The sequence below is a fragment of the Orcinus orca genome, chromosome 3, assembly GCF_937001465.1.
Source record: "Orcinus orca chromosome 3, mOrcOrc1.1, whole genome shotgun sequence".
Lineage (NCBI taxonomy): Eukaryota > Metazoa > Chordata > Mammalia > Artiodactyla > Delphinidae > Orcinus > Orcinus orca.
In genome coordinates, this window is record NC_064561.1 from 1,553,975 (window position 1) to 1,581,450 (window position 27,476).

General features: G+C 56.4%; 2 protein-coding genes across 14 annotated transcripts; one reads left to right on the top strand and one right to left on the bottom strand.

Moving 5' to 3' along the window:
* Positions 1-1,030: 1,030 nt before the first annotated feature.
* On the bottom strand, positions 1,031-3,859 carry IZUMO4 (IZUMO family member 4). 5 transcript variants are annotated; one of them, XR_004480277.2, is made up of 9 exons: positions 3,595-3,859; positions 3,432-3,512; positions 3,244-3,315; positions 2,744-2,770; positions 2,560-2,662; positions 2,365-2,412; positions 2,223-2,286; positions 1,916-1,933; positions 1,031-1,356 (listed from the first exon to the last, which is right to left on the bottom strand). XR_004480277.2 is itself a non-coding variant. In XM_004286353.3 (9 exons), the coding sequence occupies exons 1-9, from the start codon at positions 3,806-3,808 to the stop codon at positions 1,266-1,268; spliced, it is 642 nt and encodes a 213-aa protein (XP_004286401.1). In that variant the 5' UTR covers positions 3,809-3,858; the 3' UTR covers positions 1,031-1,265. The 5 variants fall into 5 exon arrangements, 3 of the variants coding, with proteins under 3 accessions (XP_004286401.1, XP_033273384.1, XP_049564508.1); XM_004286353.3 differs by having other exon boundaries at positions 2,272-2,286; positions 2,560-2,635; positions 3,595-3,858; XM_033417493.2 differs by having other exon boundaries at positions 1,031-1,933.
* A 315-nt stretch (positions 3,860-4,174) lies between these two features.
* MOB3A (MOB kinase activator 3A) lies at positions 4,175-26,896 on the top strand. 9 transcript variants are annotated; one of them, XM_049708550.1, is made up of 6 exons: positions 4,175-4,354; positions 4,950-5,009; positions 9,037-9,152; positions 14,892-15,415; positions 19,603-19,805; positions 26,805-26,896. In XM_049708550.1, the coding sequence occupies exons 4-6, from the start codon at positions 14,995-14,997 to the stop codon at positions 26,844-26,846; spliced, it is 666 nt and encodes a 221-aa protein (XP_049564507.1). In that variant the 5' UTR covers positions 4,175-4,354; positions 4,950-5,009; positions 9,037-9,152; positions 14,892-14,994; the 3' UTR covers positions 26,847-26,896. The 9 variants fall into 9 exon arrangements, with proteins under 9 accessions (XP_049564507.1, XP_049564506.1, XP_049564505.1 ...); XM_049708549.1 differs by lacking the exon at positions 9,037-9,152 and adding an exon at positions 14,455-14,567; XM_049708548.1 differs by lacking the exon at positions 9,037-9,152.
* The last annotated feature ends 580 nt before the right edge of the window (positions 26,897-27,476 follow it).

A 27,476-nucleotide genomic window follows, 5' to 3' on the forward strand; every position in this document is an offset into this window, starting at 1 on the left:
TGGCTTCTCGTTGTGGAGCACAGGCTCTAGGCGCGTGGGCTTCAGTAGTTGTGGCACGCAGGCTCAGTAGTTGTGGTTTGCGGGCTCTAGAGCGCAGGCTCAGTAGTTGTGGCGCATGGGCTTAGTTGCTCCGTGGCATGTGGGATCTTCCCGGACCAGGACTCGAACCCGTGTCCCCTGCATTGGCAGGCGGATTCTTAACCGCTGCGCCACCAGGGAAATCCCCTGCTGCTGTTTTAATTCTCAAGGTTTCATATGGCTTCACTGATGCCATGTGTACAGAGGACTGTTGTCAGCAGAGCCCAAATCAACTCCAACCTGAATCCAAAACGTGGGCAGGTGCGGAGCCCCGCACGGAAGCCCCCTCCGGCAGCGGGTGGGGAGAGAGGCCTCAGGTGGCCCCCGGGTGGTCATTGGCCTGGCCTGCCCTGCTCCAGCTCGTGGACCCCGCACAGGTCCCGGGGCGTTGGAGCATCCCTTTGGAGTTTCCCGCTCCCCGTTCCCCTGATCTCAACATTCCTGGGCAGGCAGAGGCCAGTGTTCTGTCAGTGAGCCCTTGGAAGGAAGGCGCCACGCCAGGCAGGGGACCCCTTAGCTGGGGGAAGGGATCGTCGGCTGACCAGGCTGGGAAGGGCCAGCCCAGGAGCCAGACAACTGCTGGGCTCACCATGGCATCCACAGGCACAGAGGCACCTCCCGTCCGCTGGATGGATGTTGAGCCCTGGGTCACAATTCGGGTCTGTCCCCTCATGACCCATGTTGGGTGTTTTCTCGAAACTAAGAGGCCAAGTGGTGGGCACAGCAGTTCCTGTGCCTCGGCTGAAATGCAGCCGATGTGGTAGGAGCCCCAAGATACACCGATGCTGGCCTTGGCTTTCACCAAACAGCCTCCTTTCGTGTCATCAAAAGAACCAGTTGCTCTGAAGGCTGATTGCCGTGCGCGCCTGGGAAGCCCCGCAGCCCTGCCCTGTAAGCCAAGGTCGCACCTCGCCTGGGGCCCCAGCCCGGAGCCCCAACAAGGACTACTTCGGGATGAGAAATGTCAGGGATATTTAATCATTCCCTCAAACAGCTGTGATCCTGCCGCTATATACAAACCCATCTACCTCCCTTCCCGTCCTCCCAGCCCCAGCCCGGCCCAGCCCGGGCTCCGAGCCGGGTGGAGCACCCAGGCAGCAGCAGGCCTGCTCCACAGCGCCAGGCTGAGGCGGTCCAGCGGAGGCCCCGCACCATGGCGGGGGCGGGTCTGGCTGGCCTGGCCGCCCTCAGTGCTGTATCAGGCACTTGGAGGCGTTTTCCAGAGTCAGGTTGGCCAGGTGCGAGGACTCCAGACACCTGAAGCTTGGTGATATCAAGCTGCAAGGAGACGTGGGTGCCCCAGTCCTTCTTCCCCTCCCACACCTTGCTCTCCCTGGTGGGGTTTTGCTGGAGGCCTGGGCCCCTCATCCCAGCTGGGCATGTGACAGGGCTGCAGACAGACCCTCAAGCTGAACTCGGAGGCCTTGCCTGTTCTCACATCCCTAGGACAGCAGTGGGGTCACGCCCTACACTCCCACGACTAGGGCTGCGAAGGCAGCAATGGTGGGGGGGCATGGGGTTCTGATCTCTGGCTTAGGCACAACTCCTGCCCCTGGAGTCCACCCATGTCCCTGCGGCCTACCCCCACTGGGTCACTCAAAAGGCTGGAGTGGTTCTGTGTGTCCAGGCTAGGGGCAGGAGGAGCTCATGTTTATTCATGCAGTGATGGCATGGGCGGGGTTGCAGAGGTGATGTCCACATGTCCCAGGTGCAGAGAGGGAGCCCTGCCCGGCTGTGCCCACCCCATCCAACACCCCTGCCCTCCCCCACTGACCGGGACAACCCCACGCCACACACCCCCGCTCCAGGAGGACGGGCCTTGTTGCGGGGGGCTTACCTTGTGTTGGTGTTCTGTCTGAAAGACACAATGGGGCCCCAGTTAGCTCTGAGCTTTGGGGCTGAGGCTGTGCCTGTGGCCCTGAGGTGCCTCCACTGGAGCACGCCTCCACCAGGGGGCGCCCTCCCCAGCTCCGATCACAGCCTGCCACCAGCCTGGGGCAGGGGTAGGACCAGACTCTGGGGACCACTTAACCGGGATGTGCCCCCTCGTGCCAGACGAGCTCAGAGACCCTGGGAGGTAGAGGCTGGGCCCGCCACACCGGGGGCAGGTGCTGCCTTCTGTGGCTGCCCCGGCGCATACTCACCCACGAGGACGCACATGCACACTGCCTTTGCGGAGCGGCAACTACTTACTTGCTCCAGTTATTTCTACAACGACAGCAGGACTTTAGTCAGGGCCAAGCGGCCTTGATCGGGGTCTCCCCGAGCCAAGCTGCCCTGACTCACATGTGCTGGAGGAGGCCCTGCACTGCTGCCTTCCACTCTGCCGACGACCTGCGGGGACATGGGGTGTGGAGGGGGGCGCGGCCCACATTCACGGGCCGGGTGGGGGGCTTCCATTCCCTGCCTGGGTGATGAGGGGACCCTCCAGGGAGAGCCTTGGACCCCAGGGGCAGGGGGCCGCCCGCGTCTGAGCCCTACTCGCAGCTGTAGCCAAAGCAGACGACGTGTGAGTTCGTGCAGTTGGTGCAGGAGATGGTCTCGTACTGGAAGATGCCTGTAACACACCAGAGGCGGCCGCACCCTACCCTCACCCTCAGCCTCTGGGGCCCCGAGCTGCCGCCACTGCCGCCACACCCCATAACCGGGACAGAGGCTCACTCACCGCAGTGACGCTGACAGTCGATGCGGCCTGTGGGGGGACGAGAGCACAGCCGGCGCCTTCTTAGCAGGCCTGTCCTGTCCCCCGCTCTCTCCCCCTCCCAGGCTGCCCAAGGCTCAGGGCCTGTCCGTTGGCCACTTAGGTAGGCCCCAGCCTGGGATGGGGCAAAGCACGGGGGAGGGCAGCCGCAAGACTCTTGAGGCCTCCAGGGACCCGTTGGGGGGAGGTAGCAGGGACGGGTGGGATTTATCCTTCAAGGCCTCCTGTTGGTGCCCACTGGATGAAAAGGGCCCCCCTCAGGGTGTGGCCCTTCTCCCCCGTTTCTGCCCTGAGTTCTGACACCTGGCTGCACCAGGCCAGACGCCCTATTCACATTACTCCAGTCTCACCACGACCTGGCCGGGACCCCAGGCCTGGAAGGAGACTGAAATACTCGCGTAGCCCTGGGTCCTCAGACCCTGGGCAGCAGCACTCTCCCTCCCCCACAGCCCTCGTTTGCTCACTTTCGATGATGGCTTTCTGGATGAGGTGCACCTGCTCCCGGAAGATAGCTCGCAGCTCGTTGGGAAAATACCCTGATGGCGGGAAGGCAAGGGGTGGGGGGTCACGCACAGTTGGCGGGCGGACCTGAGGTGTCATGGGGCGGGTGGGCTCTGCCTCAGTTCCCCATGCGCGGCGGTCGCCCCCTTACCAGGGAAATACAGCTTCCCCTGGTACAGTTGATCCATTCTCTGGTACACGACGTTCGCCACTTGGTTCAGCTTCTCCCAGGCTGGGGACGGCAGGAGGAGGCGTGTGAGCGGGCCGGGGCCTGACTGGGCCGGGGGTGCTCCCGGGCGGGGCCCCGCACTCACTGATCTCCGCGGGGATGGCCAGGTGCAGCTCCTTCATTGTGTCCTGGCTCCAGTCAGTGAGCAGCGAGCCCGACACGGGGATGTCGCCCACCCACCAGGACTTGAGGTTCACGTGATGGCGGTAGAAGGAGAACTTCTCCGAGAAGTTGCCGTGGCAGTGCAAGCAGCCGCGGGCCAGCGCCGCTGTCAGGGCCAGGCACAGCAGCAGCGCCATGGCCCGCCCCCGCCCGCCGCCGGCCAACCGACGGCGCCTCCCGTGCCACGCCCCTCCGCCGCGCACCAACCAACGGTGTCTCCTGCCACGCCCCTATCCGGGCACCAACCAACGACGCCCTCTCGGGCCGGGCCGCGCCCCTCCCAACCCCGCCCCCGGCGTAGGCCCCGCCCCCGCAACGGACAACTGAGGGCGCCGGATCCTTTTCCAGGCCCCGCCCATGAGCCGCCGCTCCCGGGGAGGCTCCACCTCTTTGTTGGCCCCGCCCGCGACCTCGCTCCACGCATGCGCCGTAGGCCGGCGCAAGCTCCTCCTTCCAGGCTGGCCTCTATTCAAGGCCCCGCCCCGCTCTACGAGCAAGCTCCGTCCGCAGGCCTCCCCGGAAGCTTGGGAGGCCTCGGCCCGGAGCGGAAGTATATCCGGCCGGGGGGCGGGGTGGTCGTGCGCGGAGCTTCTCCGGCCTGGCGGCGAGGCTACGCTGGCTAACGGCTCGGCGACGCGGTTCAGCGGCGAGCTTGGCCCGACTCTTCTGGCGGCAGGCGGCAGGTGGGTACTCAGAGAGGCGACCGCGGGCGATAGGAAGACCGAGCCCCTCAGGAGAGGAGACCGCGGGCGGCGGGGAGACCGGGCCCCTCAGAGGGGTGAACGGTGGCGGCCCTTGGTGGAATTAGGGGTTACATGTGTCACTTTGGGGTCACCCCCTGGCCGTGTCAGTAACCAGGACCCCACCTCCTGGTGTGGATGGAAAGTCCACAGGATTTTACGGCTCCCAGCACACTGGGACCCCGCCCTCTGAAAGCAGGCTTCTTGGTCCCCAGAACCCCTGAGCAGTGGGAGGTGTTTGCGTGTCAGCACTGCCCACTGGCTGACTCCACCGCTCCGTCTGTGCACTGGCTGTAGGGCTTGCGTTTGCTTTAAAGGCCCATGTATTTTACAAAATGTCACTGAGGAGGGAAGGGGGTGTGTGATCGGGGTGATTCTCTTTGTGACGGAGAGTCACAAAGCAGAAAATAAATTGCGAGTGATGCTCCCCCCCAGAGAGCCACTCACTGCTTATTTTGGGGTAAGAGTCTTCCAGTCTTTATTCATATGTGCCTTCTGCTCCTTGCATTTTTTTTTTTTTTTTTTTTACCTTTTATAGAGGCTCAACTGACATGCAGTGAACTGCACACATTCACAGCACACACTTGGATAAATTTTGGTATGTGATGCGCGAGCACTTTTCATATTTCACCCCCACTGCCTGTCCGCACTTTCGTGATTTTGGACTTGCTTCTGTTACACGTGGCCCCCGCCGGCGGCTTCTTTGTTCTTCCCTCCCCGCAACATAAAGTTCAGGGGCTTTTATTAGCCCATTTTACAGACTCAGCGTGGAGTGATGCCAAGAATCCTGGCCCTGGCCAGTGTCAGGACAGGACGCTGCAGCCTCCCAAAGCCCTGAGCACCCGTCCACCCACCTCCCCCCACCCCAAGTTCATGGTAGCCTGTCAGTGTCTGTTGTACTGATTATGGAGTGGAGCAAGTGGAAGTCCTGGCTGCCCTGCCCCTGCCTGCACCCTGGGGCGCCCTGTTTCTCCCCTCCCTTCCGGAGGCGCCCTTTGTTTGTTCACCTCAAACCTCAACCTTCTCTGATCCAGAGCCTCTCCCCTCCCTGGGGTCCGAATCCAGTGCCCACCTCAGACAGCACCCATCCCATTGCTCCTGTCCTCTGACAGGTGAGTTTTCCCCTTTTAAACCGCCCCGGAGCTGGGCTGTCCAGTGCAGCAGCCAGGCTAGTGAGCACCTGAAACGAGGCTGGTCCAAAGTGGGATGCGCCATTCGTGTAAGATATGCACCAGTTTCCGGAGACTCTGTGTGTTAAGGCGGGGGTGGGGCGGGGAGTGTGTGCAAATTATTTCCTTAATATTTTCTATGTTTGTTAGGTGTTGAAGTGATGTTTTGGTGCTCTTGGGTTAAATAGTATATATTATCAATGTTTAAGTCACTTTTTTCGTTTTTTATTTTTCAGTGTGGCTACCAGAGGTTAAAAATTACATACGTGGTGTACATTATATTTCAATGTGTTCCATGGCATTTATTCTTTTTTTTTTTTTTTAATTTTTGTCTGTGTTGGGTCTTCGTTGCCACACACGGGCTTTGTCTAGTTGTGGCGAGCGGGGGCTACTGTTTGTTGTGGTGCGCGGGCTTCTCATTGCGGTGGCTTCTCGTTGTGGAGCACGGGCTCTAGGCGCGCAGGCTTCGGTAGTTGTGGTGCACGGGCTCAGTAGTTGTGGCTCACAAGCTCTAGAGTGCAGGCTCGGTAGTTGTGGCGCACAGGCTTAGTTGCTCCGCGGAATGTGGGATCTTCCCGGACCAGGGCTCGAACCTGTGTGCCCCTCATTGGCAGGTGGATTCTTAACCACTGCACCACCAGGGAAGCCCCCTGAGTTCACTCTTGGTGTTGTATGCTCTCTGGGTTTGGACAATGTGTACTGACATGTACCCATCATCTTATCACACGGAGTAGTTTTGCTTCCCTAAAAACCCCGTGTGCCCCCCATTCATTTGTCCCTTAGCCCCCACCCCCACTGCCTTCCACAACCACTGGTCCTTTTCTGCTCTGCCCTTTCCACAGCGTCACAGAGTTGGAATCGCAGTGTCGTCTTCTCAGACGGGCTTTGTTCACTTGGTGGTGGGTGTTTACGGTTCCTCATTTCTCTTCGTGGCTTGATAATTTGCTTTTTATTTGGACCTCCCTAAAGGAGAAGAGTAACTCTATCAAATCTTGAAAATCTGGACCGTGGCGTTCGCACACCAGGTGCCCCAAATAGCTGTGACAAGCTGAGTTCTAAGATCACCTCTGTCTCTCAGCAAAAGCATAAGTGGTTATTTTAGTCCCTGAGGGGGTTCTTGGAAGTGCTGTTTTCAGTTCCTGGACTCTAGATGATCCGTATTCCTAAGAAGGTTAAGCTAGTCTGTTTCATGTGTGATGACACTCCCAAGCCAGCCAGAGTTCATGGAAAAGTCAGCCATTAACCATCATTCCGGGAGCTGCTCTCACATCTCCAGGGCTTCTCGAAATGGAGGTTGAACAGAAATTCCCCAGGCAGCCGGCTTGGAACTTGGGTTTTTACTCTGGGGACTTTTGGACATGCCCCAGCTGGTGAGCCCCGCTCTTGACTTCCTGGAATTGCGAGGTTCAGATTGCTGCAGCAAAAGAGGCGAATCCGACTTCAGAAACCGAGTTCTGGGAAGGAGATGGTCATTCCTGCAGCTCCTGAGTCCCAAATAAGACATCCGGGGCCGGGTCACTCTCTGGGGGGGCCGTGCCGGGCGCCGTGGGGTGTGGAGCAGCCTCCCTGACCTCCATCCACTCGGTGCCAGGAGCATCCCCAGTCGTGACAACCACAGATGTCCCCCGTGGCCCCTGGGGGCCGGGTCGCCTCATTCGAGACCCACGGCTGCAGCGGAGCGTGGCAGGAGCTCTTGCTGGCGCCTGGAGAGAGTGCGGTCCTTGGTGGACACCCTCCCCACAGACTGAGTCAGCGCACAGGCAAGTCCAGATCCCGAGGACCCTGATGTTGAGAGGAAGTTTGGGCAGCCAGCGAAGGGGAGCTCGCGGTGGACGGGAGATCGGGCCTCGGTTTCTTGTCCGTTACCCTTTCTGACACTCAGGACTCAGGTCAGTTAAACACGCGGTGACGGCTCTTGCAGCCTCAGACCGGGTCCTCAGAAGGAAGAGGTGTGGCTCCTACACAGACACACCACCCACGACCTCCCCCCGCGTTTCTCCTTTCTGTCTCCACCCCCACCCCCCCGTGACACCGTTCTGTTGAACAGAAAATCGCGTTTGCCCCCATGGGGAACTGAGACTGAGGAAGGAGGTTCGGAGGAGAATCGTGGCGCTGGGCTGTGTGCACCCGGCAGCCCCTCTCCGTCTGGGTGGAGTGAAGGCCGTGGACGTGGGGACAGCCGGGTTTAGATCCCAGACCAGCTCTTATCTGCTGTGGGCTCAGGGCTCTCAGAGGCCCCAGGGAGGGACCTTCGTGCCTCTCTCCCGGCTTCTGGTGCGGCCGGCCATCCTGGTAATTCCTTGGCTTGTAGGGCTTGTAGACGCATCACCCGATCTCTGCTTCCATCACATGGCTGTCTCCCGGTGTCTGTGTCCAGATCTCCCTCTTTTTATAAGGACAACAGTCATTGGCTTAGGGCCCACCGTCCTCCAGTGTGACCTCATCTTAAGTTAATTATGTATGCAATGACCCCACTTCCAAACAGGGTCCCTTCACAGGTTTGGGGGGTTAAGACTTCTGTATGTCTTCTGGGGCTGGGGAATGTGATTTAGCCCATAAAGGGGGATAGGAAGCGACTGCTGATGGGCACGGGGTTTCGTTGTGGGGTGATGAGAATGTTCTGGAATTAGATAGTGGTGATGGTTGCATACTTCATGATGTTTCTAAAAGCCGTTGAATTGTATACTTTTAAAGGGTGGAGTTTATAGCTGTGTGAATTATATCTCAATTGGCTTTTTTTTTTTTTTTTTTTTGCGGTATGCGGGCCTCTCACCGTTGTGGCCTCTCCCACTGCGGAGCACAGGCTCCGGACGCGCAGGCTCAGCGGCCGTGGCTCACGGGCCCAGCCACTCCGCGGCATGTGGGATCTTCCCGGACCGGGGCACGAACCCGTGTCCCCTGCATCGGCAGGCGGACTCTCAACCACTGCGCCACCAGGGAAGCCCTCAATTGGCTTTTGTGTAAAAAAAAAAAAAAAAAGATTATCAGGAGGGCTGGAATATACAGAACATGCCTGAAGCGCCTGGCTTTCATGTGTGTCCTGCAGGATGGCGGGCAGCCTCCCCACCCAGGCTGCAGTCACAGTATTTAAATATAAACATTTAGTTGATGGAAGACAGCTCTGGAGCGCAGCCATCTTTAACAGGACAGATCCTGGGCCGTGAGCATCTTCCAGCCAGACACTTAGCCTTCCAGGCCAGGGGCCAGGGCTTACATGTCAACCGAAAACATGCGGGACTTCCGAGCTTGGGGCCTGTCCCCATGGCGGCGGTGGCCGGCCAGGATGTGGAAGCACCGGAAGGAAGTGGCTGCCGGGCCAAGGTGCGGCAGTTGCTTACAAGAACTGTTTCATTTTGTTCTTAGAAGAAAACGGGGGTGCGTGTGTGCCGGGGAGGGGAGCTTTGTCACCTTTACTTTTGTCACAGAGTTTGAGTGCCACACGCATCTCATCTGCAGGAAGAACCAGGGGAGCCCTTAGCGCTGAATTCCGAGAAGCCTGTCCTGGCTCCCCCCGGCCCCGCCGTCCTTGGAGGTGTTCTGAGAAGGACCAAGACAAAGCAGCCCCAGAGATGGTACCTGGAACGGCGGGGCGGTGGTGGGCAGCAACTCCTGGGCGCCCTGGCCTGCGGCAGCGCTTCTCAAGGAAAAGGCACTTTCCGGTGGCCGGCCACCCCGTGGCCACAGGAGCATGTGTTTCTGATAGAAAGCTCTTTGCTTTTGATGGGACCTTTGCCCATCCAGGGAGTTGTTCAGAAAATCGTTGCTTCCAGTTAGAAAAAAAACCCTCCCACTTTCTGAGGAGACAGAAGGGCAGGCAGGAACCTTACAATCCCCTTCCACTGCCCCGCCCTGTCTTCCAGAACTGTCCTGGCATGGGTCAGCCCACGGCATGATGGGCTGTGGATAGAGCCGCAGGGTTGCCCCAGCCCCCTCCCTGAGACCCTCCTCTCCACCCCACAGCCACACCTGTCTGACATGTCACGCGTCGCCAGGTAACATCGTGGGGAGTTAGACTCCCAAACCTGTCTGCAGAGAGGCCCCAGGATCAATAGAAGGCAGCAGCGGGACACTAGCGGGCTGCGTTCTTCTTGACTCTGTGGTTTCCATGAGGGTTAGAAGGCTGGCTGCAAGGTGGATAAGGAACCTGGGCGGGTGGGTGCACGGAAGCTGCTGCCAGGGCTCGGTGGCTGGTCTGGCCCAGCTCTCCCAGCCCCGCCACCCGCCGGCTGGACAGCGGGGAGCACCCCGCCTCATCTCCTCGTGACCAAAGTGGGGCTGTGCTCAGCCTGGGCTGAAGGGTGTTTGGAGGCTGAAATCAGTCTGTGCCGCTGGCAGGTGGTGGGAACGGGGCAGGACAGCTTGAGTCGCTAGTGGGTCCACACAGGGTCACCGTCCCTTGACCTGCAGCCGAGTGGCCGGAGAGTGGCTGGTTTGCAGATTAATCACCTGGGCAGGTTCACGGTGCCCTGGGAAGTTTGCAGTCACAGGTGGGGCCGCAGGGTCCCTACGCGACACATCCAGCGCCCATGCCCTCGCGTAGAGGGGTCCTGGCTGCCCGGCGCAGGGGACACAGCCAGTCTCTGCAACAGAGGGTCGGGGCAGGTGGCCTCTTTTAATCAGTGCCTCCTGCGGGGTCTGAGGTCCTCCATGTCGGGAGAGAAGCGGGCAGGTGGGGCGTTTGTGGCTGCACCCTGTACTCAGCTGCATTCCCTTCTCGGAGGCACCACCTTCCTGCAGCATCCCTGCCTGCACCCCCAAAACCAGGGAGAGTCGGAGCCGGAAGTACCCAGCCGGCCTGCAGGCATTGTGGAGGCACCTGGTACGGGAGCAGCCCCGACCCAGAGGGCACTTGGCCCTGGGTTTGGGATGAGACGGACAGAAGCTCGAATAGCAGAGGGGTGGGGCTGTGGAGGCAGTGGCAGGCAGAAGGAGCCACGGTTCAGGGTGTGGAGTCGACTCCTCCTGCTGCCAGCTGCGTGGCTTAGCACTGATTTACTAATCATTAACTAGTGGTACTGAGTCACCATCTTCTAACCCAGGTGGTTCTCACCTAGGGTGGTCCTGCCCCCAGGGGACACTGGGCCATGTCTGGGGACATCTGTGGTCTTCGGGACTGGGGGGAGCTCCTGGCATCGAGGGGATGGGGGCAGGGATGCTGCTCCACCCCCCACAGCACCTGGGACGGCCCTAATGTCAGCAGTGCTAGGTCTGGGCCTCAGTCTTCCCATGTAAAGTGGGGGTTCTGTTTTGTTCTGAGGGTTACTGTGAATGCCTCACTGGGTGTTAACCAAGGTGGCAGGAAGTGATGATGGCTTTGGGGAAGGAAGCGAAGGCACTTCTGGTCTGTGGACGAGGCACGGGGCCTTCTTGCTCCAGAGCACAGGTGGCCTCCAGCTGCGTTGCCAGGGGGGCCCTTACACAGCGAGTGTTCACTCTGTGGCGCATCAGTGACTGCACCTTTTATCCCATGCAGTTTTCCGTGCTTGTGTTGTTACCTTTCACGGTAAACAGATTTTACAGTAGTGCTGACCTCGATTTGAGCTGAGAGGGAAACTGCTTCAGTTCTTTATGGTGCCTGGGGTAGCGGCTCAGCCCGCACTTGCTCTGCTTGTCTCCCGCGCCCTGCTTTCAAAATGGCAGCTTCACTGACTGTCATTCACATGCCGGACTTTCCGCCTGTGTCCCGTGTACATTCCAGCGTTTTCAGTACATTCACAACGTTTGCAGCCACCATCTGTGTCTAGTTCCAGAACATTCCATCACCTCAGAAGAAGCCCCATCGTCAACAGCAGTCACTCCCCATCCCCTCCCCAGCCCCTGACAACCAGGAACCCACTCTCTGTGTCTGTGGATTGGCCCGTTCTGGACGTTTCCCGTCAATGGAATCACACACAGTGGGTCCTTCTGTGTCTGGCTTCTCTCACTGAGCATCGTGTCCTCAGGGTCCATCCACATCGTAGCAAGTGTCAGAGCTTCACCCCTTTTCAGGACTGAGTGATGTTCCCGTGTGTGGATCAGTGCACCCGTTGCTGGGCATTTGGGTGTCTGCCTTTTGGCTGTTGTGAATCATGCTGCTGGGCACATGCACAGGTTTTTGTGTGGACATGTGTTGTCACTTCTCTTGGCTGGGCACCTAGGAGAGAATCGCTGGGTGAGGTTTAACCGTGTTTTGGTAACTGCCAGGCTGTTTTCAACAGCGGTGGCCCCATTTTACGTTCCCACCAGCAGTGCAGGAGGGTTCCGACTGGTCCACGTCCTCAACAGCCCTATTGATTGTCCTTTTTGATTACGGCCGTCCTCGTGGGGGGAGGTGGGTCCCTCCGCTCTTCACTGGAGCTCCTCCCGTCCATCTGGCTCCATCCCCGGATGCTCAGCTCCTGTGTTTTGCACAGTTCATGCTGCCTTGAGTTGACCTTCCCACACCCGTAGTGTCCAGCGGGGCCCAGAAGCGTGAGCGGGCTTTGCCTGCCAGCGGGGAGAACAGAAGATCCCAGGCCCACATGTAACCAGATCCAGTTACATCAACTACAAGTTATTTTGCCCAGCGCTCATTAGGATTATCTGCGTAGCCTCTGTCTGAGTTTCCTAAGACTGCTGTAATAAGTCACCACAGACTTTGTAGCCCAAAACCACACAGGTTTATTATCTCACGGTTCTGGAGGTCAGGAGTCTGACTCGGGCCTCACGGGGCTAAATCCAGGTGTGGGCAGGGCTGGTCCTTCCGGAGGCTCCAGGGAGGCTCCAGGGCAGCATCGGTTCCCGCCTTTTCCAGCTTCTAGAGGCGCCGCACCCCTGGCTTGCGGCCCCTCCTGCATCCTCACAGCCAGCAGCGCAGCATCTCCCGTGTCTCTCTGCCTCTGACATGCCCCCCCCACCCCCTGCCTCCCTCTTATAAGGACCCTGTGATGACACTGGACCCCCCAGGGAATCCAGGGTCATCCCTATCTCAGGGGCCTCAACTTAATTCTGTCTGCAGAGTTCCCTCTGCCGTTTGAGGTGACATGTCCTCGGGGCCCAGGACCAGGACGGGGGTGTCTCTGGGGCCCTTATCCTGTTGACCACGCCCTCTCCCCTAACCAGGGCAGGGAGGCCTCCTCCATGCTTTCACATTGGATTCTTTTTGAGCCCTCTGTGAGCAGGCCCTGTGGACACACTGAGGACACAGGAGGAGGTAGGGTCAGGGTCACTCCCGCCCTGAGGGGAGAGACGCTGGGGTCTCCTCCGCCCCCTTCCATCGGGCCCCACCCTCCCCACGCCTGGGCTCCAGAAGGATCTGCTCTCCAGGCTCAGCTCGAGCACCATCTCCCTTTAGGCCAGAGCAATGTTTTTCTTTGTAAATTCTCATAACTTAAAGTCTCCATCCTCCTGGCTCTGCTGCCCTGGGGGCAGGACCGCCCTGGCTAGAAGGCTGGTTTGAGCCCTAGACATCATCTCTCCAGCCTCCGGAATTAACCCAGAGGCTCACATTCTCGAGGCAGCTGCTGAAGGCCAGGCCAGGAGCCCTGGGCCTGCGGGGGTTTCCAGACCTCCGAGCTGTGGAAGGGCTGAGCCTGCAGGAGACGCTGGCCTACAGGACGTGGTGGGTCGTGCCTCAGCTCTTACTGTCTGCTGAGCTCCTCCCCGTCCCGGTTGCTCCGCCTGGACCCGCGGACACAGGTCCTCCAAGGTCGGGGTGACCAGACCTGCCGGCCTCGGGCCTGCCCACCTGGAACGGCTTCTCTGTCACTGAGGCCGTCCTGGTGGCGTTGACGTCCTCTCTGCAGGGCCGCCCTGGGCCTGGGGGGTGACAGGTCCCTACTCAAGGACACATGAGGCCCGGCTCAGATGTGGGACGTCCAGAACTTTCTGATAATGAAGGAGGGCTGTTGAAAGCCCCTCAGTTTCTGGCAGTTTGCCACACAGTGTGCTAGTCTGGAGGGCAGGCCACCTGACAAGGCTGCTGGTCCCAGGGCCCAGAAACCAACTGCCGAGGGATTTATTAAAACGTTCCAGATAAGTGGTCATTCGTCATACGGGGGTGCACGGGTGCGTGCGGTGCAGCCCGGCCTGGGCAGTGCAGAGGCTCTGCTTCCGCTTCCCCTCTAGGCCGACTTCCCCTTCTGTGGCTGCTCCTGGGTGAGCGCCCAGGACACCCCCGTGCCGGCCAGGTCCACACTCCCGGGAAAGCGCATCTCCTGGGCTGGAGATGGAGAGCCAGGGGCGGCGGGCCAGCGCTGTCATCGTAGCAGCAATGGGGACGGGGATGGCGCCGTGACCAGTCCCGAGCGTGAGCCCGACCTGAGCTCCTTGTGCTCGATTTCATCCTTTCCTGCCCTCCGAGGTGGGGTTTGTAACAGAGGAGACGGTGCAGAGCAAAGACTCGGGAGGAGCCGGAGGGGGACCGGGCATCACGGCAGGGCCATGGCAGCTGCAGCCCCTATATCGGGGCCTCATCCCCCAAAACGGGCGGCGTCAGTCACGAGTCCAGACAGCTCATAGAGGCATCTTACTTAGTGCACTGGGGTGGATAGTGTCCCCCCAAATTCATATCCACCCCTTGGAAATGGAGTCTGTGCAGATGTCACAATGGAGAGATGAGGTCACGATGGGTCACGGCGGCCCCTAATCCAGTGACGAGATTGGGACACGAGACACAGGGAAGATCAGAGAGGCAGGAGGATTGTACCCCCTCCCAGTCCCGGAGGCCAGAAGCCCCAGATCTGTGTGGGCAGGGCTGGTTCGCCCTGGGGCTCTGAGGGGGCATATGTCCCAGGCCTCTCTCCCGACTCTAATGGTGCTGGCAGTCCTTGGTGTCCCCTAGCCTGTAGACACATCACCCCATCTCTGCATCCGTTATCACATGGTCTTTCCCTGGGTGTCTGTCTTCTCTTATAGGGACACTCATCATTGGACTTAGGGCCCACGGGGATAATCCGGGAAGAGGGCATCCCAAGATCCTTAACCCAGTCACATCTGCGAAGACTGCAAAGTCTCTTCTTCCAGATAAGGTCCATTCGCTAGTCCCAGGGCTGTGGATGTCTCTTCGTGGAGATGAAGAGACCACCTCGCCTGTGGGGGCCGCCCTCAGCCAGCGTGTGGGAGCTAGCAGCTCTCTCCGCTTTACTGAAAGCGTCCAGGCGTGGAGAAGATGATGCAGGGCCCGACTCAGTGTCTTCTGCTCTGAGGCAGGGGGATGTGCCTGGGGCAGTGCTGTGCGCCCTTTTGGTGAAACTCAAAACCAGAAGTCCCGGGAGTGTCCCCAGTCTGCCCGCCGGTGCTTACAGAACAGGGTTCTGAGAAGGGTGACAGTGCTTCCTCTTTGTGTGTTCCAGGTCTGGGGGAGACCCGGGGGCCCGGTGACCTTCGCATCGTGAGCGTCCCGCCCGGCCCTCCCCGTGGAGGCCTCGCGGGGGGCGTCCTGAGCGCGCAGCGGAGATGTCCAACCCCTTCCTGAAGCAGGTCTTCAACAAGGACAAGACCTTCCGGCCCAAGCGCAAGTTCGAGCCGGGCACCCAGCGTTTCGAGCTGCACAAGAAGGCGCAGGCATCGCTGAATGCGGGGCTAGACCTGAAGCTGGCTGTGCAGCTGCCCGCCGGCGAGGAGCTCAACGACTGGGTGGCCGTGCACGTGGTCGACTTCTTCAACCGCGTCAACCTCATCTACGGCACCATCAGTGACGGCTGCACCGAGCGCTCCTGCCCCGTCATGTCAGGCGGCCCCAAGTATGAGTACCGCTGGCAGGACGAGCACAGGTTCCGGCGGCCCACGGCACTGTCGGCCCCCCGGTACATGGACCTGCTCATGGACTGGATCGAGGTGCAGATCAACAATGAGGACGTCTTCCCCACCAACGTCGGTGAGTCTCTGCACTTTCATGTTCTTTTTTTTTTTTTTTTTTTTTAATTTTATTTTTCTTTATTTATTTTTGGTTGCATTGGGTCTTCGTTGCTGCGCGCAGGCTCCCTCTAGTTGTGGCGAGCTGGGGCTACTCTTCGTTGTGGTGCGCGGGTTTCTCATTGCGGTGGCTTCTCTTCTGGAGCACCGGCTCTAGGCATGTGGGCTTAGTAGTTGTGGCTTGCGGGCTCTAGAGTGCAGGCTCAGTAGTTGTGGCGCACGGGCTTAGCTGCTCCGCAGCATGTGGGATCTTCCTGGACCAGGGCTCGAACCCGTGTCCCCTGCATTGGCAGGCGGATTCTTAACCGCTGCGCCACCAGGGAAGTCCTCATGTTCTTTTCATAACAGTTTTATCAGGATGGAATCCACACCCTGTAAAACCCACCCACTTAAAGTGCACAGTTTGGTGTCATTTTAGGACAGTTACAGCTTCGTGAAGCTATCAGCTCTATCTAAACCCATCACCCTGGGACTTCCCTGGTGGTCCAGTGGTTAAGACTCCACCTTGTAATGCAGGGGGTGCGGGTTCGATCCCTGGTCGGGGAAGTAAGCTCCCACATGTTGCATAGTGTGGCCAAAAATTTTAAAAATAACAGTAATAAAAAAAAATAAATAAACCCATCACTCTAAAAGAAGCCCGTCCCCGTCAGCAGTCACTCCCCACCCCCTCCCCAGCCCCTGACAACCAGGAATCCACTCTGTCTCTGGATTTGCCTGTTTTGGACGTTTCCCATCAGTGGGATCACCCCACTTTGTGTTCTGTGTCTGGCTTCTCTCACTGAGCATCGTGTTCTCAGGGTCCGTCCACGTGGTAGCGAGTGTTGGGGCTTCCCGCCTTTGCACGGCTGAGTGATGCTCCCGTGTGTGGAGGGGCTACATTTTGCTTCAAGTTAAGGATCTTGAGATGGAGAGATTATTCTGGATTATCTGGGTGAGCCCTAAATGTCATCACAAGGGTCCTAACAAGAGGGAGATGGAGGGAGACTAGACACCCAGGAGAGCAGAAGGCAGTGAAGCAACAGGAGGAAGGGATTGTGAGCCCAGATAAGGCAGGAACGGGTTCTCCCTGGAGCCCCCGGAGGACCCATCCCCGCCCACACCTGCATCTCGGCCCAGGGCACCATGTGGACTCTGGCCTCAGGAGCTGTGGGAGAACCCGTATGAGTTGTTCTGAGCCACTGAGCAGCCCTGGGCGACTTGTCCTGTCAGCCCCGGGCGATGGTAGATGTCGTTCTCACATTCACCAGTGCGACACGGCTTCCTGGCAAACCACTGGCCAGTGCGCAGGCCTCGGGCCCAGCTCTTGGCCGCTGGCGTGCTCTGTGCCTCGTTAAGTTTCTCGCCCGCCGTCGGTACACTGAACCAGGCTGACCCTGGTGGGGTTTTCAGGGACTCATCTGGGAAAAGGCCATCCCGGAATCATCACTTGCCCAGAATAGAGATTCCTGGGCAGCCCCCCATCAGGTTGCCGGGTCCACGTCTACACATGCTCTGTGTCATCCTGAGTCCCTGCCTTGCTAGGACCCCCTGAAGCCTCCTCAGATCCTGAGCGGTCCACATCCTAGAACTCAGACCCTGAGGGCCTCTAGTCAGTGCCTCGCCCACGGAAGCAAATTCTAGTAATCCTACCAAAGAGGAAAGCACGAGAAGGGTGAGAGAAATGACCTTGTCAGACATCACTCAGCTGCCCAGCAGGGGTCAGAGACCTCTGCCGCACGGCCACAGTGGGTTCTGTGGCTGCTGGCGCCTTCCTCGGGCCACCTGGCCCAGGCCACACCTTCCAGCCCTGTCCACGGACCCTGGGGCCAGCTTCGCCCCTCACCTAGGTTCGACCCCCAGCCAGGCACACAGACTGGAATGCTTCTTTTTGCTGGTCTGTGGTGCTGCGCAGAGCCTGCCTCGCTCCTCAGGGTGAAATTTGTGGGCGGGCAAAGAAAGGGCGGGTCCAAAGTTCATCCTACCTTCCGTGCTGGTTCCAGTCACACCTGAGCATCCACTTAGGCCCCAAAGCCACCTGCCCACACTCTTGAGCTTAGACCCAGGTTCTTTCCCGTAAAAGAAACGTTCTTTCACAGACTTTTCCCGTAAAGGGTCAGACAGTAAATCTTTCCGGTTTTTGCCTCTAGATGGTCTGTCTCAGCTACGCGGATCTGCTGTGTAGTCTGAAAGCTGTCATGGACGGTATATAAACAGACAAGGGTGCATAAGGAGTGGGCCTGCGTTCCAATAAAACTTTATTTACAGGAGTGGGAGGTGGGCCGGATTTGTGACCCCCGTGTGAGGGCATCGTGGCAGGTGTGGGCAATGCAGTCCCAGCATCTTCTGTTTCTAGGCCTTTCTCCTACGGGGCTGCCGCTCCCCCTCCACCCAGGATGGCCCAGGGTGACCTCGGTGACTCCTGGCATCCCTCTCCCAGGAGAGGGGGCAGGGCAGGGCCTTAGCCTCGTTGGGCCCAGGACCCCATGTGGCTGGTGCCAGCCACACCCTGTGCTCACCTTCCTCTGCCTGCCATGGGCTCTGCGCTCCCTCTGACTTCCTGACACTGTTAGGGGGACTTCCCTTATGGGGATCCCCATGCCCTGGAGACCACTGTCCCACCAAGTGGCTTTCACAGGCCTTCAAGACGGCGTGTGCTCCTGAGATGCCCTGTGAACGTGGTCGTCTCTCGAGAGTGGAGCATGCCTTTTGTTTTAGCCTTTTTTCTCCGGTTGGATGGAGGGAGAAAACCCAGAGGCCTCATTGATGCTGAACGAACCTTCCGCAGAGGTAGATCCCTGGAGCCGCTGGGCCCTGTCCACCTGTAACAGACGTTCACAGGCGCTTCCGGCCGATGGAATACCAGTCCCATCAGCTGTCACACCCACCAGGACACGCAGGAGGGAGCAGGACGGGAGCTGGAAAGGCGCACGTTCGTGGGAGCGTCTTTCCCGTTTGCCTCGTGCCTCCACAGTCCTTGGACCTTTCCCTGGTGTGAGCCGCTGCGTGGGCTCGTCTTCCACCTCCCACTTGGGCCAGGCTGTTCCCCATCTCACTGCAGACACCATCCCGTGATGCCGCCCTGCGCACGGATCTCCGGCACTTGCCTGTACGTCTTTGGGGCCTTTGCTCGCCGACCACAGGGCTGTGAAGCACAGCACCGTCCAACAGCTGACCGCTCCATCTTCCGGAAGCGTGTGCCTTGTGCGCCATGGCTTTCCTCGCGCTTCGTGGCACCTTTGTGCTCCTCCCCCTGGGCTGCCAGCTCTGGAGCCCCTCTCTTGAAGAAATGGGGCCGGTCCACCCTGGTCCTGGGGAGCCCCCTGGTAGTGCCGGTCAGGTGGAGCGAGTGCGTGGCATCTGCCCTGTGGGACGAAGAGGACACGAGGTGGGAGCGGGCGAGCACGTGGGGGGCACAGACTAACACCGGAGGAGGGCTGAGTCCGCCAGTCCCACAGTACGTGTGTGTCACCGCAATTTAGAAAACAGAGGGGCCTCCTGGTGGCAGAGTGGCTGAGACACCACGCTCCCAGTGCAGGGGGCCCGGGTTCGATCCCTGGCCAGGGAACTAAGATCCCACGCGCTGCGACTACTGAGCCCAGGCGCTCTACAGCCAGCGTGCCACAGCAAAGACCCAGAGTGGCCAAAATAAATAAATAATAAATACACTTAAAAAATAGAAATAAAATGTATTAAATTCAGTAATTGGACAAGAAAATGCAATATAGTGTATGCATGCAATTAAGTTAGGATATGTACATTCAAATTTAAGTGATGTCATGAAACATACACTGGAGAGAGAGAAGTGTATTAAGTGAAAAATGTCAAAGGCCAAAACATAGGTTTTTATGGGTTCTCCAGTTCTATTCCAAAAAATAAACGTAACTGGAGACAGACACACACAGAAACCTGTGAGCCACCGGAAGTGGGATGGCATGTCCACATCTGGCCAGACCGGGGTGGGGCGGGGCGGGACACGTCCAGCAGGTGCTGGGCCGCGGGGGCTGCAGTCCTGGCACTCTATCTGCCGGCACCCCGCCCCACCCCACCCCGCCCCCAGGCACTGTTAGGGAGCCAAGAAGTGGGCTTCCCAGGCCCGGGGTCCCGCAGAGAGGGGTTCGCGCCTGCAGCTGGGGGCGCATCCTAGCTGAGCTGCCCCTGCCGCCTCTGCAGGCACGCCGTTCCCCAAGAACTTCCTGCAGGTGGTGAAGAAGATCCTGTCGCGGCTCTTCCGCGTGTTCGTGCACGTCTACATCCACCACTTCGACCGCATCGCGCAGCTGGGCTCGGAGGCGCACGTCAACACCTGCTATAAGCACTTCTACTACTTCGTCACGGAGTTTGGCCTCATCGACACCAAGGAGCTGGAGCCGCTGGTGAGCGGGTCGGGGCATCGTGGGGAGGCGAGTGCCCCCTGTCCTGGGGCTGCATGCCCATCGGGGCGCGGGCGGGCGGGTCACTGCCTGCAGCTGCCCCCGCTTCCCTGTGGGAGAAACAGATGGGCCTCTGGTGACTGTCCCCACCTACACCTCCTCCACCCACCCCCGTCCCCTGCCAGCGGAGAACAAGGATTTTTTTGGTTTTAATTGAGGTAAAATTTGCATAACGTAAAATTAGCTGTCGTGAAGTCGACAATTCAGTGGTGTTCAGCACATTCACGGGGTTGGGCAACCATCACCTCTATCCAGTTCCAGAACCTTCCTTCCATCACCCCAAAGGAAGCCCCGCCCCCATCAGCAGTCACCCCCATCCTCCTCCCCAGCTCCTGCAACCACTAACCCACTTTATTTATTTCTTTTTTTAAAAAATTTATTTTATTTATTTGTTTATTTTTGGCTGTGTTGGGTCTTCGTTGCCGCGTGTGGGCTTTCTCTAGTTGCAGCGAGCGGGGGCTACTCTTCGTTGCGGTGCACAGGCTTCTCATTGTGGTGGCTTCTCTTGTTGCGGAGCATGGGCTCTGGGCGCGCGGGCTTCAGTAGTTACAACATGTGGGCTCGGTAGTTGTGGCGCACGGGCTTAGTTACTCCGCGGCATGTGGGATCTTCCCAGCCCAGGGCTCAAACCCGTGTCCCCTGCATTGTCAGGTGGGTTCTTAACCACTGCGCCACCAGGGAAGCCCCAGCCTCTATTCTTTTACAACTTTTAAAACTCTCTGAAAACAACTTCACAGAACTTTCTCATTTTTATATATTCCCTTGCAGGCTCTGCCTATCAGTAAACATTTTTCCGGAGTTAAAGTTACAGTGCACATGCCTAGTGGGGTTGGGGTTTTCCTCTGGGGTAGTGGAACGTTCTGGAACTAGAGGTGGGGTTGTGCACCCTTGTGGAGGTGAATGCCTCTTTCCCACAGTTCCTTTTATGTGAATCTCACCAAATACTGAAAGTCATTGTGTACAGTTTTGTGATCAGCTCACTTTTGTTTGGTTAACTCAGCGCCCTAATCGCATGGTCATTTGTCCCACACTGATGCTTAGAGTTAGCTCTTTCTGGACACAGGGACTGTGGGACCCTTCACAGAAAGAGTCTGCGCCCCAGCCTGAGGCGCGCTGCCGTCTGCTCTGTATTTCGTAAGATTTGCTTTAAGTGAGGCCTGAGGGCTCCCATGAGACTGCGTCCCCCGATTTCCTGTGTGATTTGCTGATGTCCTGCTTGTTCTTAACAGAAAGAAATGACCGCACGGATGTGCCACTGAGAGCCCCTTGGCCCCGTAGTCACCGAGTCCGCGCCTGGGGAACAGTCCTACTTGAGGGCCACGTCTCCAGAACAGGGACCGGTATTTTCTAGCCCAGCAAATTCTGTGCTGTCTGGGCTGCGTCCTCTCTCCGATCCCAAGGTGGCAGCACCCATGGGTCTGAGCCTCCCTGAGCCCCAGTCTCCTCGGCCAGCATGGGGGAGATAAGATAGAACTTGAACTCTGATTCCACGTGTTGTGAGCAACCGGGAAAACCCACTTCATTTGCAGACCGCTTGCACCTGCCCGGAGGCTGGCCCCACTCGGGTCCGTCTCCTGCACCAGCCCGCCTGCTCGGCCGTGGGTGGTCAGGCCCCCATGAGCGAGGCTGAGACCCCGCAGTGCCCCCCTCTGCGGCCCAGGCCTGGTTCCGAGTGGTACGAGCGCTCGGCTTGCGTCCTCCCGGCATCCTCCCCCCAAGCCACTTCCGTCCCACTGTTCCTCCGGGACCCTTAGGCTCCTGTGCCAGCTTCCCGAGCCCACGCCCACATCCCAGGTGTCCTGGGGCCCCTTCATGTCGCATAAAAGATTGAATTCGTCTAGTTGCATTTACGACCACTATGAGATGTTACCGGAATAAAAAAGTTTTTTACCTACAAGGAGTGATCCCCCTCCCCTCTAGAAAAATGTCCCCTTTCCGTCGTGAATAGCAGTACGATTCTGCCAGGGCACACCTCTCCCTGGTTTGGGACCTTTGAGTTTTGCCGAATGTTTAGCCAGACTTAGCCTTGCTTCACACGCCTGCCAGCTTCATATCGAAACCCTTTGTCAGCGTGGCCCTCCGTGGCTCCGGGACCAAATCCCAGCACCGTCTCCCCGCAGAAGCTTGGGGGCCCCGCCCGCTCGCGCCCCATCCGCGCACAGCATCCTCCGTGGCCTTTCGCCATGGCGGTCCTGCCCACCTGGACCACACCAGCTCTGAGTACCTCTGGGTTTCTGGGACGCTCGCTCGGAGACAGGGCCACCACCCGACACCAACACCCAACAAGTGCAATTAACACGACCTGGGCCTCGGTCCTTCCAGAAGTTGCTGGGGTCCCGCTCCCGGAGTCCTGGAAAGACTGCAGGAAACCGCCCGGTCGCGTGTAGCTCCTCTTAAATGCAGAACCACGACCAAACGCCGTAACCACTGTGCCACTCAGGTCACCAGCCAGGTTGGAAAGGTGGCGGGGCTGGAGGGGAGGGCTCCCCTGCCCACCCTCCCGTGCCCATGGGTGTTCCCACAGGACCATCAGAATAAATCACGTGTCTCCTTACCTGCACCTGCTGGTTGTCATTTCTGTCTTCCTGGTGGGAGGGCCTGGCATTGGGACACATCCCCAAGTGGCAAAGAAATCTTAGATGTCACAACAGTTTGTGCCCACCCCCCCGCAGAGTGTCCCAAGTAGCTAAACAGATGCACAGAATATCAGTGGGATTAGAATTTCACAGGGTACAGGACGGGGCTGATGAGGACCAGAGTCTGGAAAGCAGGTTGAGACGGCGCCCACTCCCTCTCCCGTTTCTGCTTTCAGCACTCAGCAAACGAGATTTTAACTGTTGCCTCTTTGCTGTGTAAAGAAGCTTCCAGAAAACTTTGAACCACGTGGGAACAGAGGGGTGTTTTCTGTCTCAGCCCCGTCCTAACTATCCTGTGACCTTGACACATGAGTTTACCCCCAAAATCTCTTATATGTGAGGAATGGGAACGGGTTACTTACTCTCAGGGATCGTGGGGCTGACAGGATGGTCTTTTGCCAGGCGGGTTGGGGCCTGTGCTCCAGACCTTCCTACCCCTAGAGGGCGTGCCATCTCCATCGGACAGACAGAGTGACTTGCGGGGACTCCCCATCACTTGTAAATACCTTCTAAAGAAGCTGCTGTTTCCTTACCCCTTGATTTTGCAAATGCACCACAGAGGTCTCCAGGACCATTTTAAAGTTTGGGGAGCTGTGATTTGGAACAACAGACCCCGAAGCCATCCACATCCCGGTCCCAGGACCTGTGGATGTGTCACCTCACGGGGCAGAGGGGACTTTGCAGGTGGGATTAAGTTGAAGCCTCTGAGATGGGGGTGACCCTGGATTCCCTGGGGGCCCAGCGTCATCTCAGGGTCCTTATAAGAGGGAGGCGGGAGGGTCAGAGGCAGAGAGAGACGGGAGATGCTGCACTGCGGGCTCTGAGGATGCAGGTGGGGCCGCGAGCCAGGGATGCGGCGCCTCTGGAAGCTGGAAAAGGCGGGAACCGATGCTGTCCTGGAGGCTCCGGAAGGACCAGCCCTGCCCACGCCTGGATTTAGCCCCGTGAGACCCGTTTTGGACTTGTTACCTCCAGTACTTTAAGGGAATAAATTCATAGTATTTAAGCCACTGAGTTTGTGGTGACTTGTTAGTGCTGCCACGGGAAACTCACACACCCTTTAGAAGGAAAATTTTCGCACACAGAATGCCTGGGACCCGCTGACTTGGGCTGCCTGGAATGCGAGAATTAGCCAGGCCAGCTTCTGAGCAACTCCTCCCTCCACGGGCCTGAGAATCACTCGTCTTAACAGGACAGTTCACCCCAAAACTTGTCCAACCAGGAGAGGTAGTGGGGGGCAGGAACTGGTGTCTGGAAGTCTGGTCAGCCGGGACAGTGGTAGAAGAAACCAGCTGTGTTGCTTGTACAAGACCGGCTGGCCCGGTTCCTTCCCGGTCAGCATGGGAGAGGCTGCCACTTAGACGTGGCTGTGGATTCGTATCATCCCAATGGAGGTGACAAAGAAGGCAACCTCTGGTGTACCCGGAAGGGATGTTCTTCCAGGAAGAGGAGAACTGCTTAGTAGGGCCATCTTGGAAAATCAGGAGCCCCGTGCTACTGAAAACTTCCAAACTGGGGCAGGCATTGTCCTAGCGTCCCATGCTGTCCAGTATGGCAGCCACTAGCCACAGGTGGCTGTTTCACTTCTAATTCAAGATCAACTAAAAGGAACATGGGGACTTCCCTGGTTGTCCAGTGACTAAAACTCCACGCTCCCAATGCAAGGGGCCCGGGTTCGATCCCTGGTCAGGGAACTAGATCCCACATGCCCCAAATAAGATCCAGCACAGCCAAATAAATAAATAAATATATTTTTAAAATTAAAATAAAAAATAAAAGGAAAGTGTCTCAGCTCCTCCCTCTCACTAAGCCCTTGTCGGTGGTGTCTCCACGGCCACCCATTTCTGCCACGTCTGTTGGCACTGCTTCTAGAAGCAGTTCCTGAGTCAGAACAAAGGTCAGGTAGAGATGATTTGAATCCTTTCCAGTTCATAAAACTCGATGGTGAAATCTGGAATTTGATAATTGGTCTTCACCTGGACCACCAAACGGAGAGGCCATGTGGGGTCATGGAGGACAGATGGAGGATTTGAAAAAGCCCAGATAGACTTGTCCTTCTGTTGAGAACCAAATGAAGCCCCTCTGGGTTGTTGCCATTATTTTATAGCTATGATAAATATTCCTCTAGCTGAATCTTTATAAACATCCTTAATTTTTTTTTCAATTTTTTTTTTCAATTTTTTGGCCACCCCGAGCAGCATGTGGTATCTTTGTTCCCTGACCAGGGATCGAACCCATGCCCCTTGCAATGGTAGCACAGAGCCTTAACCCCTGGACCACCAGGGAAGTCCTTAAACATCCTTAACTATTGACATAGCCAATATTGCTGTTGGTGTCAGAGGGAATTACGTTGTAGGGTATTTTTGTATGTGTTGTGCAGTACCCTGCAGATAGGGGAAACCAATTTACACCCCCATCGAGGTGTCTGGTGGTTCCCATTCCCTGCATCCTCCTCCCAACACTGGGACTTAGGCCTTGAGTCACTTATCGATTCGAGGTGGAATATCCTCGTTGTAGTAATTCATTATTTTGTTTGTTTAATTTTTTTATTTTATATTGGAGCATGGTTGATTAACAATGTTGTGTTAGTTTCAAGTGTACAGCAAAGTGATTCAGTTATCTATATATATGTATCTATTCTTTTTCAAATTCTTTTCCCATTTAGGTTGTTACATAATATTGAGCAGAGTTCCCTGTGCTACACACTATGTCCTGATAGGTTATCCATTTTAAATATAGCAGTGTGTACATGTCAATCCCAAATTCCCTAGTAGTAATTCATTGTTGACCAGAGATATTGCCAATTCATATCCCTTGTCCATTTTTCCATTGGGAAGTGGTCTTTTATTGGTTTCTGAAAACATTTTACATATGGGCTTATTAATGTTTTTTACTTGTTTATAAAAGCTTTCCTATATATAATTTGTCATATATGTTACACAAATTTCTCCTGGTTTCTTGTTTGTCCTTAACATTATTTATGATCCTTTTGACATACTTTTCCCTTCTTCTTCTTTTTTTTTTAATTTTGATTGGAGTATAGTCGATTTACAATGTTGTGCTATTTTCTGCGGTACAGCAAAGTGAATCAGTTATACATACACATATATCCACTTTTCCTTTATTCTTGAACTTTCATATTTTTGGTCAACCTTTTCCCTGATGGTTTCTACCCCTGGTGATGAGCTTATAAACTTGAGCTGGGGAAGGCCTTTATTGAATATTCACCTCTGTTTTCTTCTTGTTCTCCATGTTTCTTTTTTTTTTAATATTAAATATGGGTAAACTAAAGAGTTTAATTTCCATGTGTGGTGAAAGGAAAGGCTCTAGAGAAATTTTTATTTTTTAAAATTTTATTTATTTATTTAATATTTAGGTGCTCCAATGTTCGATGCATTTTTTAAATTAATTAATTAATTTATTTATTTATGTATTGGCCACACCCCGCAGCACGCAGGATCCTAGTTCCCCAACCAGGGATTGAACCCGCACCTCCTGCAATGGAAGCACGGATTCCTAACCATTAGACCACCAGGGAAGCCCAAATTTTTTATTTTTTAAATAATAAGTGAATCCCCTGTTCCAACACCATATGACTCTCCCGCCTCAGAAATGTTACTTATTTACACAGGGGTCCATTTCTGCCTTTTCCAGGAATTTGCCTATCCCACCTCCAGTTTTACTGTACCTTATGAAGTTACAGTAATTTTAATATCTGGCAATATGAGTTTCTCATTTTCTAAAATATATTTTCTTGGGACTTCCCCGGCGGTCCAGTGATTAAGACTCCGCACTTCCACTGCAGGGGGCATGGGTTCAATCTCTGGTCGGGGAACAAAGATCCTGCAAGCTGCGTGGTGTGACCAAAGAAAATAATAATAGTAAAAATAAACAAATAGGGACTTCCCTGGTGGCACAGTGGTTGAGACTCCGTGCTCCCAATGCAGGGGGCCCGGGTTTGATTCCTGGTCAGGGAACTAGATCCCACAAGCGGCGGAGCAACTAAGCCCGCGAGCGACAACTACTGAGCCTGTGTTCTAGAGCCTGCGAGCCAGAACTACTGAGCCCGCGTGCCACAGCTACTGAAGCCTGCGCACCTAGAGCCTGTGCTCTGCAACAGGAGAGGCCACCGCAATGAGAAGCCCGCACACCGCAACGAAGAGTGGCCCCTGCTCACCGCAACTAGAGAAAGCCCACGTGCAGCAACGAAGACCCAACGCAGCCAAAAAAAATAAATAAATAAGTAAATTTATTTTTTTTTTAAAAAAGAGTACCACAATCTTAACACTTTCTTCTTTTCACACAGACCTATACAGTGGTGATGGTTGCACAACTCTGCATATGCTAACCCAGGAGCTGTGCACTTACCATGGGAGAATCTCAGGACATGTGACTTCTATCCCAATAAAGCTGTTATATAAAAGGCACAGCACGGGGCTTCCCCAGTGGCGCATTTGTTGAGAGTCCGCCTGCCGATGCAGGGGACACGGGTTCGTGCCCCGGTCCGGGAAGATCCCACATATTGCGGAGCAGCTGGGCCCGTGAGCCATGGCCGCTGGGCCTGTGCGTCTGAAGCGTGTGCTCCGCAACGGGAGAGGCCACAACAGTGAGAGGCCCGCGTACCGCAAAAAGAAAAAAAAAAAAAAAGGCACAGCACGGTTCAGAGTAGATGAGGCTGAGTTATATCCAAGCAAAGAGAACCATGAGAGAGCAGGGATTGCAGTATTAATGCGTACGAGAAAGAGTATACTTATTTTGATCAAGTTTCCTGATTAATAGCTCTATAGGGAAAATATATTAGTCAGAAAACTATATGTACTGAAATATATTAAATGAAATAGAAATTCAAGGAAAACTTTAAAAAAAGTATACAAATGAACTTATTTACAAAAGAGAAATAGACCCACAGACATAGAAAACAAAGTTATGGTTACCAAAGGGGAAAGGAGGGGAGGGATAAATTAGGAGTATGGGATTA

Excerpts from the sequence above, each read along its gene's own strand:
- IZUMO4 (XM_004286353.3), bottom strand. The coding sequence starts at position 3,808 with ATGGCGCTGCTGCTGTGCCTGGCCCTGACAGCGGCGCTGGCCCGCGGC. Across the intron at positions 3,513-3,594 it reads GGCCATCCCCGCGGAGATCA|CCTGGGAGAAGCTGAACCAA; the intron begins GTGAGTGCGGGG and ends TGCCGTCCCCAG. Across the intron at positions 3,316-3,431 it reads GGGGAAGCTGTATTTCCCTG|GGTATTTTCCCAACGAGCTG; the intron begins GTAAGGGGGCGA and ends TCCCGCCATCAG.
- MOB3A (XM_049708550.1), top strand. The coding sequence starts at position 14,995 with ATGTCCAACCCCTTCCTGAAGCAGGTCTTCAACAAGGACAAGACCTTC. Across the intron at positions 15,416-19,602 it reads CGTCTTCCCCACCAACGTCG|GCACGCCGTTCCCCAAGAAC; the intron begins GTGAGTCTCTGC and ends CCGCCTCTGCAG. Across the intron at positions 19,806-26,804 it reads CCAAGGAGCTGGAGCCGCTG|ACCTATACAGTGGTGATGGT; the intron begins GTGAGCGGGTCG and ends CTTTTCACACAG.